This window comes from Maudiozyma barnettii (assembly GCF_903064755.1).
Source record: "Maudiozyma barnettii strain CLIB 1767 genome assembly, contig: KABA2_11, whole genome shotgun sequence".
In the NCBI taxonomy this organism is placed as follows: domain Eukaryota; kingdom Fungi; phylum Ascomycota; class Saccharomycetes; order Saccharomycetales; family Saccharomycetaceae; genus Maudiozyma; species Maudiozyma barnettii.
Window position 1 is genome coordinate 97,528 of NW_024545248.1, and position 19,698 is coordinate 117,225.

Sequence of the window (19,698 nt, forward strand, 5' to 3'; positions counted from 1 at the left end):
ATCAATACTGTAGATATTACTAATGAGTTTGAGACCTGAAAAACCGGCATGGATGTCCCAGGAGGACTACGATCGTCAGTATGACATCGATTCAAAGGACAGTCGCACTGCCGCAGCAACAAGTGGACCAACCAATGAAAATACTCAATCTCCAGAACCAATTAGTGGTTCCGAGTCAACAAACTCAGCTCTTAACAAGGTTGAGAAACGTAAGCATAGTAGATATGATCAAGATGAAAGGAAGAGGAGAACTGAACAACAAAGGATTAGAGATGAGCAATTCAAGCAGCATGAAATAGAATTAACAGCCAACAAGACATTGAATGTGAATCAGATCGTCAGAGAACATTATAATGAAAGAACTGTGATTGCGAATAGATCGAAGAGAAACTTGTCACCCATTATCAAGCTTCGTAACTTTAACAATGCAATCAAGTATATGCTTATTGACAAATACACTAAACGTGGTGATGTTGTTCTAGAATTAGGTTGTGGTAAAGGTGGTGATCTAAGAAAGTATGGTAATGCAGGCATTTCACAATTCATTGGAATTGATATATCAAATGCATCTATTCAGGAAGCTCATAAGAGATACAGATCAATGAGAAATCTGGAATACCAGGTTATCCTAATTACTGGTGACTGTTTTGGAGAATCTCTGGGTGTGGCTGTGGAACCATTCCCACAGTGTAACTTTCCATGTGATGTTGTTTCAACCCAATTCTGTTTACATTATGCCTTCGAGACAGAAGAAAAAGCCAGAAGAGCTCTATTAAACGTTTCCAAATCTCTAAAAGTTGGAGGTTACTTCTTCGGAACAATTCCTGATTCTGAATTTATTCGTTATAAATTAAACAAAATAAACAAAGAGGTTGAAAAACCAAGCTGGGGTAATTCAATTTACAAAGTTACATTTGAAAACAATGAATATTCTAAGAATGGAAATGAATTTCTTACACCATACGGACAAATGTACACATTCTGGCTAGAAGACGCCATTGATAATGTTCCCGAATATGTGGTTCCATTCGAAACCTTAAGAAGTTTGGCTGATGAATATGGTATGAGTCTTGAATTACAAATGCCTTTCAACAAGTTTTTTGCTCAAGAGATTCCCCAATGGTTCCATAAATTTTCACCAAAGATGAAAGAAGGCCTTCAAAGATCAGATGGTAGGTTTGGTATTGAAGGGGCTGAGAAAGAAGCAGCGGCTTATTTCTATACGATGTTTTGTTTCCGTAAAATTAAGGATATTCCAAACTAATACTCGTTAGGACGTTAAAGAACAAACTACATGTACACATTCATTATTACTCCTTCATTTCATTCCATTTACATTTTATAATTTTGCTACAATGATGTACCCGATATATCCATGATTTAATTTATATATATATATAAAATGGAGTATATATTATTCTATAATGCTGTAGTGACAGTCATAGTTTGTGAATTGATCAACATTGTGGGTGGAAGATTCCTTAACCATATGTCGATGTCCTCCACGTACCCAACGCTTCCCTCTAAGTCTTGATGTGTACCCAAGGCGGGTATAGGTAAGGTAGAAAATATTAAGTTAGATTTCCTAGATAGTTGAATCATCATATCGTTTAATACTAGATATTGCGCACGACTTGGTAAATCACCAAAACCTAAATTTTCCATAGCTTCCACTAAACTGCTATCTGAACAACACGGAGAGATCTCAGGTAAGATAGATCTACCCGATAAACTTTCCCTTGGTGATTTTATTGTTTCAATTTCATCTTCAATAGGAACAATCGATGGTTTATCACCTGTACTATCCTCTATAACCTTAGTATTTGGTAACGCTTTACTTGAAAAGACAGGCTTTAAATTTTGAGATGAAGATCGTTTTTGAAATTGACTTATCGAAGAAGCTAATCTCTTGACGTGTTGATGTTTCATTTCTCTTGCAACTTCACCTATAGACAAATGAGAATCTCTCATAGAGTCTGTTTCGTTTTCTGAATCATCACTCATTATTGGTGTCTGTATAACACCCTTTGGCATATTTGATTCCATTTTCAAGGAAACACCTAGTTTTTGCATTTTTGATGTGCTATATTTTCTAGTCTTTTTAACATTGATATTAGTTGAAAATTGTTGATCTTGACTTTGGGCAGGTGTCGTGGTTGAGAAACGTCTTTTGGGTTGTAGAGTTTCTCTTGCTTCAATAAGATCCTTCCACCAAGTGTTATCTTTTAATTCTTCATTAACATATTCCATTGCAATCGAATTACCTTTTACAATTGTATTATAAACTCTAAACTGATCCAATGATACAACAAGTACTGTTGCCTCTATTCTTAAAACCTGCAACAATTTTACCATTCTTTCATTTTCAGAAATTCTTTCATAATCATTCTCAACAAATAATATTATTCGAAGTTCATGGGTATCTCTCCATTCAGGGACAGTGATTAAAATCGCACCTAATTGTAAAATCAAAGTGTAGGTGTCGAAATTAGATGTTATAATAGATGGCTTACCAGGGTCTGTATTCATTGTAGCTGACATTTGAATTGGATAAAGATCGATAACTTGTTTTTTACCTGACAATGTTTTGCCCTTCTCTGGAAGTTTTAATTTTCCAAATCCATAAGCAACAGCAATATTTGATTGCATTAGCGATAAATCCTCAATTACTTCAACCCATTGTGTTATTCTGACTTTTTCCTCATTTTTAAACATATCTGTAGGTAATGGAAGTGCTCCCATTGGAATATTAACACAAACAGCTTGTTTCGTTACATCTCTAGTAGCAGTTAATTGTGGTTCTTCACGTTGTGCATTATGATGACGGTAGGACTCCAGATCAAAAAACCCAATAACTGAAATATTGGGTTTCATACCACCAAGACCTGACCCTAAATAGACGTTTCTTATCCCCCATAGCAAACTTGGCCCAGTAGCAACCTGAACAAAGGCTTTAATTTTTGACATGTCTCTTATCTTTTCCCAAGCATGTTTTTGTTTCTTCAATTCTGAATACTGTGTCTGAAAATCGTTGGTCACTGTAACATGACCTAAAACGTAAAGCCCACCTTTCTTTAAACTATTACAAAATCTAATCAAGGTCCAACTAGTTCTTGGATTATCGACAAATAGTAATACTTGTGGTCTCCAATACTTTATATTATCTTGACGTAATCTCAATAAATATTTTCTTACCTGATGATAGATTAAACTTTGTGACACATCACCCCATGGTTTGGGAGGACAGAAGTAATGGATAATTAAGAATAAAAGACCCATGGATAGGATGATGGCAGAAGCTGTTATTCCATCAACTACGATCATAGCTACCGTCGAGAGGACTGCACCGCTCAAAGCGGTGTAACGATCAAAATACTTAAATGAGGGTCTAAAATTTGGTGCTGCTGCAACTTCTAATAGGAAACACGCAAGGTTCATCACTATAAAGGTCATCAGGAACGTTAGAGTGATAAATGAAGCAATCTTGTTAACATCAGATAATAGGCATAATTGAGTCAACATCCATGTAAATATTAACGAATAAATGGGTCTACGACAAAATATGGAAAGACCAGGTAAGATGTTATCCATTGAAATAGCCTCTAATACATAAGCTGCCCCAACCATACCAACAATTATAGAAAACAAAGAGGTTGACAACTCACCCAAAAAAATTATCCATTGGACCCCACTGACAGATTGAATTACTTGAACCTCAGAATATAATGTTTCTCTTGGAATCGAACAACTCATAGCTAATACGACAACAGTGTAGCAAATAAAAGTAAATATCAACCCCCAAAGAGTTCCCTTAGGAATGGATTTTGATGGCTTACGCAATTCACTGGACATCCCAGCACCAGCAAATATCCCTGCAGTAGCTGGGAAGAAAACACCAAACAGATTGCTAAATGTTTCCTTTTTCTTTAAGAGAGATCCAGCCGCACCCTTTGTGAAATGAGGCATCAAATTACCATAGAATGTTTCCCAGGATGGACCACTATAGAGGATCTTACCATCATGGAAAGGTGACTTGAATATCACTGACACAGGGATTGATATTATAGAAATTGCAAGAACGATAAACAATACGTTACCTGCTCGAGATACAGTTTGAGATCCAACAAATGCAACTCCGAAACATATAAAGAGAATAATAGTAGCATATATGAAAACGTAAATTTCTCCTCTTGGTAATAATGCAAATAATGCTGCAGGCGGTTCATCTTTGATATTTTGACCTAAGTTGTATAATATTGGTTCCACGATACCAATTGCATTCATACCACTATTAAAGACTTGCCCTAAGAAGAAAACCAATCCGATGGATCCCCCAAATTCCGGTCCCAAACATCTTGAGATCATATAATAAGCACCACCACCTCTAACAGTACCATTTGTTGAAATAGCAGATATACTAAGAGTTGTTAACAAATTGATCAAATAACTGAGTAACAATAATGCAATGGTACAAATGATACCCAATTGACCAAGGATAAAGCCAAATCTTAAAAACATCAGAATTGAGAGCACATTTAACGCTGTCGGTACAAACACACCGTCATAGGTTCCTAATTTATTCTTATTTGGGTTATTTGGATCATATCGCGACGATATCTTTTGACCTATGGGGGTAGCCCTATAACTGAAATATGTCTCATTATCCCTACTTTCGGACAATAACGACGACGATTCATCTACTGTTGATGACGGTCTATGACTTCCTGGAATCCTGTAGAACTTGCTACTCATAATTACAATACGGAGCTGGAATAATCCTATGTATGCAAATAAGATTTAAAAATATAGGGTTTATACTGTTTTAATGAAGTTGAATATTTGATTTAACTATCGAAAAAACAGAAAAATGAAACAAAAAAAGTTTCGAAGAAAATGAATAAAGTCAATTGCTGGTATGTCCAAATGCTTGATCCACTCCTGGTGTATGTCTTATCCTCCTTGTGTTTGACTTATCTTTTGTAACTACTGAAAAGTATTAAAAGTTGCTGTTGCAGCCTTTATTTTTTGATACATCAGGCGGTAACGAAAATGGGAATATCAGCTATACAACGGAATGAATAAGAACAGACGGGTATTTAGAGACACAAGATCATAATATCCTTTCAGAACCCTACGATGTATGCTGTCTATGCTTTGGGATTATTGTATTGTACAAACTATATGTGTTTATATATATATATTTAGGTATATAGATAAGCTATAGTGGATATGGAGGACATATCTATCCCTATTTCTTAGTCTTTTTCCTGCTGCCGTTCTCCTCAAGATGGCCCCAAAGTTCTTCTACATCTTGTTCAGTTTCATTTTCTGGTTGATGTCTTTTCTTTTGGGCACGTTTGCCCTTACCTGGAGGTTGTGGGATCTCTACTTCATCGTCATCCAACATCAGTACATTATTACATTTACCAGTAACGTATACTTTAGCTATTCTTCTTGCAGACTCCAGATCAAATACACGAACATATCTATCTAGACCACCTTGTAATAAATATTTACCCTTTACGGTTTTTACGAAAAATGCAGAACCAACAATGTCGTCCTTACCAAATTTAGTAATCAATCTACCTTTATTATTGAATCTCATAACATTCTTTTTCAAATCAGTAGTAACAAAACTGAAATCATTAACATCGGAACTCTTTAAATTACCAGCAGCAGTCATTAGTTTCTCATTGCCTACCATCTCTAGACATGCTAGTGGATCACGTTTCAGTAGAAGATCAATGTATTCTAACGGTTTGCGACCATGTTGTGTTTGATATACTGCGAGATGAGACCAATGTGTCACTACTACAAATTGATAATTCAATTTATCAGACTCGATTTTATTAGAATCCTGAGGGTTTAGAAATTTCAATGCGGTAGGCCAAACAGGGATTCTCATATCTAATCTATCATTAGCTACATTTTTAGCCTCCCATATTTTTGTTAACTCCTTAAAATTAGCGCTTAATTTGACTAACTTCACAAGATTCTCTTCACCACCATATGCAAACACTACAGATTTAGAGTTTGTATTATCATATATTTGAGCAAAATCCAATGGCGCAATGATCTCATGAGTTTTGATTAATTTCAAAGTATTCTTCTTGATGGAAATAATATGGACCAACCCTGATTTCGAAGCCAATAACAATACATTTTTATTATTTGGTAATTGGTGCATACTCACAAATGTATCATATATCTTAGTTCTCATCGACGACTTCTTTGAAGCATTCTCCAATCTGGTATCATTTAGTAAATCAGACACGGTAGATAACAATTCAAACTCTGTAATATCGAACATTGGTTTCAATACAACAGGTGCTTCTTCTTTATCAGTAGTGGCAGTAATGTTATCGGTTGTGACATCGTCGGAATCCACAGTGTGAGGCACCCTTGTGCAATCATACAATTCCACAGAACCATTGTCTCTGGCTACCACCAGAGAACCTCCAACACTCAATAACTGACTAATCTTAGCATTTGCATCCTCTACCATATGAGCCTTTACGGAAAAAGGCTGTCTGGCGGTCTGTACTGATGTGTCTGTATCTTGGTTACAGACTATTTCCTTCAGGGAACCATTATGTGTGCAACTCACCAGTAATCTCATTTCTTAGAGTTGAAAGCAAAGGGGGCGACAAAACGTATTTACTTTTGGCTTAATACAACAGATCTACTATCAAAATGTAGACTCTATACAATGTCCTGAACCCTTCTCACAGGTGTCTTTAACCATCCTTCCACTTGTATCGATGTGCACATCGTAAGAATTGAAATTTCTGCGATGAGCCAAAAGTGAAAATTTTCGCTGAGCTGAAAAATTTATTGCAGGCGATGAGTTTTCAAGAGAAAGAGAGACAGACACAGACAGAGAGAGAGAGAGTAATGGTGTTTAGCAGTTTGGTGTTTGTTTATTACAAGGGTGAGTGTGATCATGGAAGATACCATGGTCATAAAGGAAGCGTATGTATAATTATATAAAGTTTGCGACTATTGTTGTGCCCGGTGACCAACGGAGAAATTTTCTCCAGTAACAACAACCTTACCATATCTTGAATACCACAGGCGGCATAACTCATTGTACCCTACCTTACAGTATTAGTCTATAGGGATATGTAATCACCCTTTTTATCTGCATCTTCTCTGGCTATAACGTCGAATTTGGGCCTTTATTTACTATCGACATTTTGTTGACGAATAAAAAGCGACGAACGTTAAAACAACAAATTTAACGACAGAGAACAATAACACTGGTGAAAGAGAGAGAGAGAGTAGAAGAAGAAAGTATACGATCGACAGAACATGGCAGAATTAGAGACCAAGGAGAAGCAGAAGAAGGAAGAAAGCGTATCCTCGGAAGAGGATTACAACGAAGAGGAAGATGAGGATTTCGACCCAACCAGAATAGATAAAGATAATGATATCGAGACGGATTCTGAGGCTGAAACCGAGTCAACTGACATTAACAGCAACAACGCTAAAGTAGCTGCAAAACCTGTGGATTATTCACGTATAGAGAGTGAATATGGAGGGCTAGTTAAGACGAGGAGAGCACGTCATGAAGAAGAAGAGGTTAACAAGAGACGTAAATATGAAAATATACAAAACACGCCTATTTCTGAAACTGCTAAAAGTATATGGGATGAAATGCAACTGCAGAGTAAGAAACGTCTGTCGAAGCACCAAGGTAGTAATGCATCTATAATATCGGCCGTTGTGGAAGATGTTGGCAATACCACGGCAGATAGCACAACAAATGAGGAACATATAACGATAGAGAGGACTTATACATTTGCCGGAGAGGTAATTCATGAAAAGAAAACGGTTCCCAAGTTTAGTGCAGAAGGTCAGGAGTACTTAAAGAACGGTAAGTTTAAAACTCCGGAATCTCAACCCAAGGAACCATCAGTGAACAATAGCAAGATAGATACCATAACACAGGAACAGAGGTCGAAACTAAGAAGACCACTCAAGAGGGAGCCGATACTAGAGAAAATAATCTCAGGTTCCATCAAACCAAAACTAACAACATTAGAGAAATCGAAGCTGGACTGGGTCAACTATGTCGACAAAGAAGGGATCACCGACGATCTTGCAATACATAACAGAGACGGTTACCTGGCTAAACAGGACTTTCTCGACCGTGTCGAAACACACAAAGACAAGAAATACAAGGAGTTCAGAAAGACTCAGTTGGCCATGCAACTTCAAACCCAGCAGAAGTAATAGTCATGGGTTTCCATATATCTATACAGTCTTACATATTCGTTAATAGTGATACGATTTTAAGTATTAGGGTTTACACTTTTGTCAAATCCCTGATTTGGGGACATTTGTTCTTATTTAGGGCTGTTTCCGTATTTTACACCTTTTTGAGGGGCGCGAGCGTAGACACCCAATACAAAAATGTAATGGCAATGGTCAGAGCTTAACTAGATATTAGCCATAGTATACTTTATTTCCTTACTTATTTTCATATTTTCTCAGTAAAGAGTGTTGTCGTTTCAGCATGGTACCCCGAGGGTTCATTTAGCTTTGGATGAGCATTCCTCATTTGCGGGAAAATATATTAGAAGATGGGCAACATCCAAATATAGGGCTCTATAGAAACGCCCTGAAATCCCGGAATTCGGTAAAATTTTAAACCCTAACTGCGCAAGGAAAAAATTTTCTTCAGCTCCGCCGCCCATCGAAAAAGTATAAAAGGAGCGAAAGGATTGCGATTTTAATTTTTTCATTTTTGCCACTCTCTTTGTTTTCTAATAGATTCGTTTTTTTTTTGATTTTTGTTTAAAGACCCCAAATCTCTTTGCCTTTTGGCTTAGATCAAGTGTAGTATCTGTTCTTTTCAGTGTAACAACTGAAATGACCTCTATGAGGCTCATTACCTTTTTTTTGTTACAAACACATTTTTTGAAAACAAACTTTTTTGTTCTGTTGTTGCAGCCTTATGCTCTCCTTTACCGGAGAGTTTAAGTGTCCTGCACTGGAGAACAGGGTGTGGAGAAACTTTGGGAATTCGTATATTGTCCTTATTTAGAGACCTTGTGTTTCTTTCTAAGGAGTGATTGTTTCGAACTTCGATCTGGGGACCTTGTGGTTTTGTGGGTATGACGGTTTATGCTTAATCTAATTTTGCGATCATTGAGTTCGGCGTTTTTGTACGTTTATTTTTGTTGTGAATTTGTTTTAAATCTTTTTTATTTGTTGAATATTTTGATTGAATCTAATATTTGAGGAAGTATTTGCCGAAGTAGGTTATGATTTTTAAGTTGAGTTACAGATAGAATGAGCAGTAAAGGAGTTTTTTTTGGAGAAGGATGAATACTATATTGAGGCGTCCTTAACAAGGTTTGTCTTTACAAATATAAATATTTGTAAAGGATGTAATAGGGTAAGCTTGCTTATCCCCCTTATTAAATCTGTGGCGCTGAGATGGATTTCATCCTTCTTTAAGGAAGATTTTTTTGTTTGTTTTTGTTTGGAATTTATCGATTTTTCTTTTGTGATTTATTTTGTAATACAGCTGTTTGAGAATATTTGGATAATATTAATGTCATTTGATTATTAAATTTTTTTTTGGCTGATGAATAATGATTTTAGACCTTTATTGATGGGGATGTAAAAAGTTTCCTGTATGGAAGCGTCACTATAGACTTTTTGGTTTTTATAGACTTCAATACTTTGAACCATGAGGACCTCGTGAAGGATTGTTGTTTGACAGTCATTGATATGTCGTTGAACTATATGTTAGGTTGATCGCGGTCCCGCTTTTTACACGCATGTCATTAGTCGTTGGATGTGTTGAGTAACATGATATTTTTATTGTGATTTATTTTGCTTTGAAAGTTTATGCTATTCTTCCCGTTTAATGATGTTGATCTGATTGCTTGATCGGCCTTTTTAATCTTCGCACCTCCCTCTAAGATTTTTTGTTGCAATGAGGTCATTCAACAATTTTAGAGAGTTTAAAAGGAAGTATTATTATTATATTATACATGATCTATATCTATTTACTAACGATTCTGTCAGAAGTCGTTGTTTCCTCTTTGAGAGAAAACTTTTGAACAAATCACTCTCGATGATAATATCGGGATGATTGTTACTATTTGGTAAAATCTGATTCTTTGTTGATAAGAATTCTTTATAACCTGATGAATGAATCATTAATTCGATGTACCATTGTTTATTGAATGTCACAAATTCCTTCATTGAAAGGACAAATCTCTTATCGTTAAGATTTTTATTGTTATGAATATGTTCATCCAAAGTATGAAACAACTGAAACGATTCGAAAAAAGATTTGAAAAAATGGAAGCATTGTTTGATGATCAATTCCAGGGATTGCAACGTCCTACTATTCAACTGATCGATCTCTTCAAGGAACATAACGATCAGCTCGTACGTGTCTGTCAATCTCCTGGCATCCACATTCGAAGATTTGATGTTCTCCCTGATATTAAGTAAAACATTGACCAAGGTTCGATGACGATGACGGTTCGTGTAAATCAGCGACTCCAGCAAGATATCGATGAGCTCTCTCAAGGGTCTGACCAGCGACTCCACAAGGCATCGGGTCAGCTTGCGACCGAATTGGTGTTTGGTGGTTGTAGCTGTGTTGTAATTCATGGTAGTAATGGGAACTCATTGTGGCGTGGGTGATAACTATTCTAAAAACTTTCTATTTATTAACTATATTCACTTCATTGTTCCTGATGGGGGAGTGTGTACACTGGAAGTAGAAGTGCCAGTAATAAATGCATACCTGAAGAATCGAAACACAACTGCCAGACCTGTTGTCCTTATATAGTTGTGTATCGTATCCATGACTAATAGCAACTTTTCCTGCCAAAGCTGGCGACACACCCAAAATCGAGTTCGCTGCGCGGTGCACAGCCAAAATTCTACCTTTTATATGATGAGTCACTGTGACCAACAGACAATGGCAAGTGACACAGACAGCAGTTGAATACTTAAGGCTCATTGATTTTGCAGGTTGTCAAGTGTTGCTACCAAGCTTCACAGCTCGTAGATTTCATCTTGGACTAGGGTCTACTATATGTGAACACGGCGAAGGACCCTCTCCCCCCCCCACAGCAACAAGACACATTGTAACGTCTTGCGGAGACTGCACATTACAAACTGCAACCGCAATACCAGTAATACACTATATCTCACCTGTAATTATCTTATGTCTACATACTTCTTAATGTAATCAAAGTGGAATTTGAAAACTTTTTGCTGGCTTGCTTTTTTTTTCAGTATTGAAAAATTAGCTTAACTCATCACTCAAGACACTACAAACAAAAGGAAGAAAGAAGCATCAAACATGTCTATGTCATTCGGATCCGCTTCTGTCGAGGACGCTCCAGATGCAGCTATCGCACCAAGTCCATTCGACAGTCTTCGTAAAACCAGTGTGCAGCATGAAGTGCACCGCAAACTGATCGAGGACTGGCAAATGATCGAGCATAGAGAAGGTGGATACTTCAAGGAGACTGACAGGTCTCCATTCACTATGACTGTTGGAGAACAGTCCATGGCGGTCAAATGTGACTCTAGTGCTGGAACGCAAGAAGAGAACACTGTCTCTAGGAACTATTCTACACTGATCTATTACTTATTGACATTGAAATCCCCAATAGGCAAACTACATAAGAACAAGAATCGGATCATCCACATCTTACAACGGGGGAAAGGTCAGTATGTTCTGATCTACCCAGACGGCAAAATCAAGTCCTTCCGTGTCGGGTTTGACTACGCCAATGGTGAAGTCTCCCAATGGGTCGTCCCCGGAGGAGTCTACAAAGCCAGTTTTGTGGCGTTGAACGACGAGTTCCACAACGGATTGTTGATCAGTGAGGTCGTTGTTCCAGGGTTTGATTTCGACGATCATATGTTCATGCCAAATTTCCAGACCTTGGTTGATTTGGTGGGCAATTCCCAGGCTGAAAAGTTAAAGTTCTTGCTGTAGAGTTGAATCCCCAGAGGGGACCCGTTGCCAACTACTATATATATAGGCACGAGTATAACTACATATAGACACCTGAATATATATAAACATAAATATAAATCTCAGTCGATCCTGTGTTCATCGGTATGCATATCACGCAGCACGAGGTACGACGTTCTGAAATTATTTCGCTCACCTCAAAAAGCCTTTGGGGCGATGTATAAGAAAGGGAAGGATCGGTTTCACCCACAACATTGTTTGGCAAACGAAAGGGGAGCAACACAAACCACATTCCGACATCTAGCACATTAGCCATGTTCAAATCCACTCTATTGAAGCAATCCCGTCTATTCTCTACATCTACTGCCAAATTTGGTAAGAAGGTATTCTTTGAACCTGCCGTCAATGGTAAGAAGCTTGGAAGAATTGAGTTCGAACTTTACGATGAAGTTGTTCCAAAGACCGCTGAAAACTTCCGTGCTCTATGTACTGGTGAAAAGGGGTTCGGTTACAAAGGTGTTCCATTCCATCGTATCATTCCAAACTTTATGATTCAAGGTGGTGACACCGATCTGACCAACGGATTTGGTGGTAAATCCATCTATGGGTCCAAGTTTGCCGATGAGAATTTCGTCAAGACACACGAAAAGGCCGGTTTGTTGTCGATGGCCAACTCTGGCCCAAACACCAATGGTTCCCAATTTTTCATCACCACTGTTCCATGTCCTTGGTTGGACGGGAAGCATGTTGTCTTTGGTGAGGTGACCAAAGGGATGGACATCGTGAAGACGATGGAATCCTACGGCACTCAATCCGGTAAGCCAAAGGCGGAGATCGTCGTCGAGGACTCTGGCGAGATCGTCAACTAGTCAAGCAAATTCAAGCAAAATCTAATCTGATCTATCTGTAAATATCGTTTTGTATGTATTGTATGTAAAAGTGGCTCTAATTCTTGCAGGGCCAAAAAATAAAAATCGAAATGAAAAAAATATTGGAAAGAATTGGAAATTCTGACCTTTTTAAAGGTGGGAACACCCACGATGTGTAACGAACCAGCAGTTATCAAGACCGGTAAGAGACGTGCAATAACGGTGGAAGATGAGTCTGGAGGATACACTAGCTAACATGTCGTTGTACGACGCCAAAAAGTACTTCCGTAAAGCTCAAAATGTCATGTATAACTATACGGACATGGAAGGTAAAGTGCGTGAAGCCACTAACAACGAGCCCTGGGGTGCGTCATCGACTTTAATGGAGCAGATTGCACAAGGGACGTACAACATCAGGGAACGAGAAGAGATTCTGGGGATGGTGTTCAGACGGTTCACGGAGAAGGCTGGCAGTGAGTGGAGACAGATCTACAAGGCGTTGCAACTGCTGGATTACTTGATCCGTCATGGGTCTGAACGGTTTATTGATGATGTTCGTAGTAGTATCAGGTTGCTGGAGTTGTTGGAGACGTTCCATTATGTGGACTCTGAAGGCAGGGACCAAGGGATCAATGTGAGGAATCGGACTCAGGAGATTGTTCAACTGTTACAGGATGATTCAAGGGTCAGGTCAGAAAGGAAGAAAGCTCGTGAGACCACAAAGAAGTACAAAGGAGTTGCTGGTGGGTCTGTCGACACGAGCATGAACCCCTCGGCAGGGTTCAATAAGTCGCATGGTACTGGGATAAGTGTGAGTGCGGATTTCGGTCATCATAGTGACGATGATGATGATGTACCATATCGTGGAAGGTCTACCACTTCGCAGGAACTGTTTTCCTTTGGAGACCAGCCATCGACGGTATCGGCACCAGCACCAGCTGAAGACGACGACGAAGACGAAGACGACGAATTTTCAGAATTCCAATCTGCTACACCGGTTGCCAACACTGCAAGGCCACCTGCATTAACGTCGTCGTTGCTCGATTTCACTAGCAGCAGCGACAATAATAACACAAGCAGCCATGCCACAGAAGTCGTCATTCCTGCCATCACTACAGCCAACGAATCCAAGAAATCCGATCCGTTTAGTTCGTTGTTCAACAATGCAAAGACCGAGAAACCAATGCCAGCCACTCCTTCTGCTACAAATGATGACGACGACGAGGAGGATCTGTTTGGAGAGATGACATCTGCGCCAACGACAGCTCCAGCTCCAGCTCCCGCAACAAATAACGAAGATCTCCTAGACTTGATCTAGTCTATATATATGAACGAATTAAATTAAATTAAATTATTATATTTTTATTATCTATTTACTTATGGGAATATCTACATATTATAAAACGTCGGGAGAGTAGTAAAAGGAGCCTGCCTTTTCTGATGTTGCTGTCCTATTTCTTGTTCTCTTGCTGCTTCTTATTCTTATCTGTCATCTCTTCTGATGTGTCTGAACTCACAGTGTGTGCGGGACATGGCAACACGGATGCCAGGGCGACAGACCCGAACGCTATCAGGAACGTCGAGAGGTACAGGTTGTTGATCACTCTGTTTCTTGTCACAGCCTTCATGTGCATGTTTGGTAGGTCGTGGTGATGTGGTATTGCTCGACCTGTTGTTGTTGCTGCTCTTGTTGTAGTTCCCTTGCTGTTGCTGTTGTTTCTCTTTAAATATCGATTTTTTGGCTTGGAAATCTCGGCGATTCCGGAGACTTCGAGGGGTTCCCTGCAGGGAGGGAGGGCTCTCTTGATGCGTTGGGTGGTGGATGTCGATGGGCTGGTGGGCTCGTTAAGGGAAGTGTTGATGTTGTTTAAGTGTATGGCTGCTGATGATGGAGGGCTGGATGGAGGGATGGGCCGGTTCGTCGAGGGTGATGTGTCACGTGCCACATGTGCATCACGTGACGTGATGCCTCGAGAGAAGGTGGTTCTGCTGGTTGGGATTGCGTTGGTAGGACCCCCAGCTCCAACCAACGCATGTGATGATATCTCAGGGTGGTCGGCAGTGGTGTATCTGCTCAGTGTTTGCTATAGCTGCCTGGCGCATTTCAGAAAGCAGAACAGCAGGCATCTCGCTGGTATTTTATAGACCATATACACCACTGCCGACCAGCAGTGGTTACAGACACCAACGTCTTCAACACTCTGGGGACTGTGCTGTCCAAACACATCTACACAAGTACAAGCATACAATATTGCATATACTGACGTCTGGTGCACCCACGCACCACAGCTAAACAGCTCTCAGTCTAAATTTAAACGTGGCGCGGACCGACAGCTCACTTTGAGTGATAAAAACAGACAGCACAAGACCAAACTAACAGCAACTAAGAGCAACTTATAAGAAGCAACCAGGACCATGTCTGATCAGTTACAGTGCGCGCTGAAGTATTTGAAGTACTGCTTCTCGGTGGAGGCCATCGACTCGCGTGTCAAGCCGGACACGGACTACATTAGACGGCAGAAGGCCGCTGCTTTGGACAATGACTCAGATGTGAAGGATATCAACAAGATCCCTCGTCCATTATGGCATACGACTGAGTTTAAGTTCTATTATGTTGCGTTTATCATCGTCGTGCCGTGGATGTTCAAGACTGCAATGGATGCGAGTAACGAGACTAACGTGACGAACTACTATAAATTTGAACATTTGTTATCACCCGGTTGGTTGTTTGGTAGAAAAGTCGATAATAGTGATTCCCAGTATAGATTCTTTAGGGATAATTTGTTCCTGTTGATTCAATTGATGACTGCACATTTGGTGATTAAACGGGTAGTGTTATACGTGACAAAGATGGCCGTTCTGAGATTTGATTTTATATTCGGTTTGATTTTCTTGTTTGCTGCTCATGGGGTGAACTCCTTAAGAATACTGACGCATATGATTGTCATGTTTTCTTTGGTTCATATCCTCAAGAGACATAGACGATGGGCTACTGCTGCAACTTGGATATATGGTATTGGATCGTTGTTTTTGAACGACAAATATAGATCTGTGCCATTCGAATCGTATTGTTCACTATTGGCTCCATTAGACTCAGCATTTAAAGGGATCATTCCAAGATGGGACGTGTTTTTCAATTTCAGCCTACTAAGAATTATTAGCTACAATTTGGATTATCTCGAAAGACTAAATAATCAATTGCAATTTAGAAACACTCATGAGGAATCTTCAGAAGATTATGAAGAATATTCAAGAATACATAGTAATAACTCCGACGAAAACAATGAAAGAGATGATAATGACATTCAAATTAATAGACCCTCTATTAAAAAATCGGGCTCTGTATCAAAATTACAAACAATCGATGAATCAGGTAAAGCAGAGGTCTTGAATGAAAGGGCCAGATTGATTGCTCCACATCATATTCAAGAATATAGTTTTATGAATTTTATCGCGTACGTCACATACACTCCCTTGATTATTGCAGGCCCCATAATTACGTTCAATGACTATATTTATCAAGCGCAACATAAATTGCCCTCCATCACTCTGGAGAGAATCACTATTTATTCATCAGTCCTGGCGTTTACTATCCTAGCAATGGAATTTATCCTACATTTCACTTACGTGGTCGCCGTGTCAAAGGCTAAAGCTTGGGAAAATGATACACCTTTCCAAATCTCAATGATTGGGTTGTTCAATTTGAATATTATTTGGTTGAAATTGTTAATTCCATGGAGATTTTTCAGATTATGGGCAATGCTAGACGGGATTGATACACCTGAAAATATGATTAGATTAGTAGATAACAACTATAGTGCATTGGCATTCTGGAGAGGATGGCATCGCTCCTTCAATAAATGGGTGGTTCGTTACATTTATATTCCATTAGGTGGCTCAACAAATAGAATCCTAACTTCTCTTGCAGTATTCTCGTTTGTGGCTGTATGGCACGATATTGAATTACGTTTATTGTTATGGGGTTGGTTAATTGTTGTGTTTTTATTACCTGAGATTTTCTTATCTCATTATTTCCAAATGTATCGTAATAGATGGTGGTATAGACACGTTTGCGCCCTTGGTGGGATAGTCAACATATATATGATGATGATAGCTAACCTGTTTGGATTCTGTCTAGGGTCAGACGGTACCAAGATGTTGTTGCATGACACGTTCATGACTTTTGCAGGGTTCAAGTTTTTTGTTACATCTACTCTATGTTTATTCGTTGCTGTTCAGATCATGTTTGAAATAAGAGAAGACGAAAGAAGACACGGGATCAATCTCAAATGTTGAAGCATCTACTTCCTCTCTCTCTCTACACCAACATCATACACACATACACACACATATATATATATATAATCAATAGTATTTATATTGTACTTCATTGCATAAGTGAATCGCAACTTCTCTCTTTCGGCATGACGATGATTGGCGATGACTCAAGAATTTTTCATAATTTCATACTTCTCATATATATATTTTTTGGTTGGGTGAAAAAACCGGAAAGTTCACCATTTTCCTGATGGCTCTTTCAGTCTGTTTCGACTACCAATTGCTTATAAAGAGAGAGAAACAGAATTAAAGAACATCGATTTCCAATTTGTCGAAGGTTACTTACGGGGTATAGGACTAGGAATAAAAAGTAGGAACTATGCAGAAATTCTTTTCTAGCAGATGGTTCGGTCTATCGCTCAAGTATAATATCCGTCGTCAATTTCAACGAGCTTATCATAACATTGAATATCCACATCTCAAGAAATTGAATAATTCTCCATATGTACGTTTGAAGCCAGTGACGAATCTAAGGGCAGGGAATAATGCGGAGTTTGTTACATCTCCAAACTCAAAGTTACAATCTCTAATATGGCATACTCCGGTGCAGAATGTATTAATTACAAAGAAACCCTGGACTCCTTCTACTAGAGAAGCAATGGTGGAATTCATCACTTATCTACATGACAAATATCCCTCGATCAATATTATTGTGCAACCAGATGTCGCAGAAGAAATATCCCAGGATTTTAGGTCTCCGATGAATAATGATCCAAATAGACCTCACGTCTTATATACAGGAACTCCAGGAAATATCGTGAATAAGACGGACTTGTTAGTCACATTAGGTGGTGATGGTACTATTTTGCATGGTGTTTCGATGTTTGGAAATGAACAAGTACCACCTGTGTTAGCGTTTTCCTTGGGTACGCTAGGTTTTTTATTGCCGTTTGATTTTAAAGAATATAAAGAAGTGTTTGAAAGGGTTACATCCTCAAGAGCGAAATGTTTACATAGAACAAGATTAGAATGTTGTGTGATTAGGAAAGGCGATGAAGAAAATCCGAAAATATTACATGCAATGAATGATATTTTCTTACATAGAGGTAATTCTCCACATCTTGCCAATCTAGATATTTTCATCGATGGGAATTATCTGACAAGAACTATTGCCGATGGTGTTGCGTTGGCGACCCCTACTGGTTCAACTGCATATTCGTTGTCTGCTGGTGGTTCTATTGTTTCTCCATTGGTTCCGTCGATCTTATTGACACCAATCTGTCCCAGATCATTATCATTTAGACCATTGATCCTACCGCATTCATCACATATAGTGATTAAAGTGAGTTCTAAGATTAATCAACGTGTGACAAACAATGTAGTGAATTTGTCTGTAGATGGTATCCCCCAGGAGGATTTACATGTTGGTGATGAAATTCATGTTGTGAACGAAGTCGGTACGATATATATGGATGGTACAAAATTACCTAGTATGAAGAGAGGTACAAAGACAAACGAAGAAGGCAAAGATACTCAAACTTTCCAAAATATAAAGGATACGAAACAGAAGAAGGATCAATCGGGTATATACTGTGTTGCGAAATCAGAAAATGATTGGACTAAAGGGATCAATGAATTACTTGGTTTTAATTCAAGTTTCAGGTTTACTCGTCGCCAAAAGGATAATTAAATAATACCTTTCTCATACCCATATTTATGTATATATTTATATATAAATATTCATATTCCTTCAAGATAGTATTTACATAATGTATGATAATAAGAATTGACAATATAAAATAAAATAAAAAGGGATGTTCTATTGATCCTTGCAACCGTCCCCATACAGGTGCGCGAAGGCAATCCTTTAGATCTGCCACAAGGGCAGACGACAGATGGACCGTTGCACCCAAGATCAATAGATGTGACGTTTAGTCTTCAGTCCAAGCTTTAAAAAAACATGAAATGTTGCAATACACATCCACATATGTCATGGGTCAAGAACGCCCCGAAGGGGTTCAACCTCAATGGGATACTGTATGTACTGCGATTGGCTGTGAATTTGCGTTACCCTTCTTAAGAAATAAACAAAAGAGGAAAAACTAACAGTAAAACTACACTTTAGTTGAAAGATTTGGTTCAATTGAGCTGCCTTTTTATACGTTGTCCAGATTATTTCGTTGGGAAAGAAAAGAAAAAAATTTTCAGTTGGGTGAAATATGTGCGATGTGTGGGTGTTAGAGGTGATGAGCTGAAAAGTTTTTTTGTTATTGACATTAGGGTTAGACCAACGATGGGACACTTCGACAATAAATTCGTGAAGGAATAGTATATATTTGCCATCAAAGAAGTATCTATGTGATGTTAGATTTTGTTTATCTTTTATTCGATTTGGGATTTGCATTTGGAGTGTGTGAGTTAGCTTGTTTTGCGGAATTTTTTTAATTGAATAGGAAAATATCAGATTATTGAGCTGTGATAACTAATTGAAGGATATCATAGAGTATGATGTATAACTCAATCAGGTAAATTAATAGAAGTACCACGTATTTTGTAATGAATAGTGGTTAATTTGACCAATTCCGTCTA

General features: G+C 38.5%; 11 protein-coding genes across 11 annotated transcripts; 7 read left to right on the top strand and 4 right to left on the bottom strand.

Annotated features, from left to right (window-relative positions):
• Positions 1 to 22: 22 nt before the first annotated feature.
• Positions 23 to 1,264, top strand: ABD1 (mRNA (guanine-N7)-methyltransferase; the record flags this gene model as incomplete). The annotated part of the gene is made up of 1 exon (XM_041552601.1): positions 23 to 1,264. One exon carries the CDS (start codon positions 23 to 25, stop codon positions 1,262 to 1,264), a length of 1,242 nt encoding a protein of 413 aa, XP_041408535.1.
• Positions 1,265 to 1,419: 155 nt separating this feature from the next.
• On the bottom strand, positions 1,420 to 4,752 carry VHC1 (Vhc1p; the record flags this gene model as incomplete). The annotated part of the gene is made up of 1 exon (XM_041552602.1): positions 1,420 to 4,752. One exon carries the CDS (start codon positions 4,750 to 4,752, stop codon positions 1,420 to 1,422), a length of 3,333 nt encoding a protein of 1,110 aa, XP_041408536.1.
• Positions 4,753 to 5,248: 496 nt separating this feature from the next.
• NSA1 (ribosome biosynthesis protein NSA1) lies at positions 5,249 to 6,619 on the bottom strand (the record flags this gene model as incomplete). Its single annotated transcript, XM_041552603.1, has 1 exon — positions 5,249 to 6,619. The coding sequence occupies one exon, from the start codon at positions 6,617 to 6,619 to the stop codon at positions 5,249 to 5,251; it is 1,371 nt and encodes a 456-aa protein (XP_041408537.1).
• A 692-nt stretch (positions 6,620 to 7,311) lies between these two features.
• SWC5 (Swc5p) lies at positions 7,312 to 8,235 on the top strand (the record flags this gene model as incomplete). Its single annotated transcript, XM_041552604.1, has 1 exon — positions 7,312 to 8,235. The coding sequence occupies one exon, from the start codon at positions 7,312 to 7,314 to the stop codon at positions 8,233 to 8,235; it is 924 nt and encodes a 307-aa protein (XP_041408538.1).
• A 1,761-nt stretch (positions 8,236 to 9,996) lies between these two features.
• On the bottom strand, positions 9,997 to 10,638 carry KABA2_11S01166 (uncharacterized protein; the record flags this gene model as incomplete). Its single annotated transcript, XM_041552605.1, has 1 exon — positions 9,997 to 10,638. One exon carries the CDS (start codon positions 10,636 to 10,638, stop codon positions 9,997 to 9,999), a length of 642 nt encoding a protein of 213 aa, XP_041408539.1.
• A 700-nt stretch (positions 10,639 to 11,338) lies between these two features.
• CFF1 (Cff1p) lies at positions 11,339 to 11,983 on the top strand (the record flags this gene model as incomplete). The annotated part of the gene is made up of 1 exon (XM_041552606.1): positions 11,339 to 11,983. The coding sequence occupies one exon, from the start codon at positions 11,339 to 11,341 to the stop codon at positions 11,981 to 11,983; it is 645 nt and encodes a 214-aa protein (XP_041408540.1).
• A 293-nt stretch (positions 11,984 to 12,276) lies between these two features.
• CPR3 (peptidylprolyl isomerase CPR3) lies at positions 12,277 to 12,831 on the top strand (the record flags this gene model as incomplete). The annotated part of the gene is made up of 1 exon (XM_041552607.1): positions 12,277 to 12,831. One exon carries the CDS (start codon positions 12,277 to 12,279, stop codon positions 12,829 to 12,831), a length of 555 nt encoding a protein of 184 aa, XP_041408541.1.
• Positions 12,832 to 13,060: 229 nt separating this feature from the next.
• ENT3 (Ent3p) lies at positions 13,061 to 14,149 on the top strand (the record flags this gene model as incomplete). The annotated part of the gene is made up of 1 exon (XM_041552608.1): positions 13,061 to 14,149. One exon carries the CDS (start codon positions 13,061 to 13,063, stop codon positions 14,147 to 14,149), a length of 1,089 nt encoding a protein of 362 aa, XP_041408542.1.
• A 133-nt stretch (positions 14,150 to 14,282) lies between these two features.
• COA2 (Coa2p) lies at positions 14,283 to 14,459 on the bottom strand (the record flags this gene model as incomplete). Its single annotated transcript, XM_041552609.1, has 1 exon — positions 14,283 to 14,459. The coding sequence occupies one exon, from the start codon at positions 14,457 to 14,459 to the stop codon at positions 14,283 to 14,285; it is 177 nt and encodes a 58-aa protein (XP_041408543.1).
• Positions 14,460 to 15,246: 787 nt separating this feature from the next.
• Positions 15,247 to 17,127, top strand: GUP2 (putative O-acyltransferase; the record flags this gene model as incomplete). The annotated part of the gene is made up of 1 exon (XM_041552610.1): positions 15,247 to 17,127. One exon carries the CDS (start codon positions 15,247 to 15,249, stop codon positions 17,125 to 17,127), a length of 1,881 nt encoding a protein of 626 aa, XP_041408544.1.
• Positions 17,128 to 17,488: 361 nt separating this feature from the next.
• Positions 17,489 to 18,799, top strand: POS5 (NADH kinase; the record flags this gene model as incomplete). The annotated part of the gene is made up of 1 exon (XM_041552611.1): positions 17,489 to 18,799. The coding sequence occupies one exon, from the start codon at positions 17,489 to 17,491 to the stop codon at positions 18,797 to 18,799; it is 1,311 nt and encodes a 436-aa protein (XP_041408545.1).
• Positions 18,800 to 19,698: the final 899 nt, after the last annotated feature.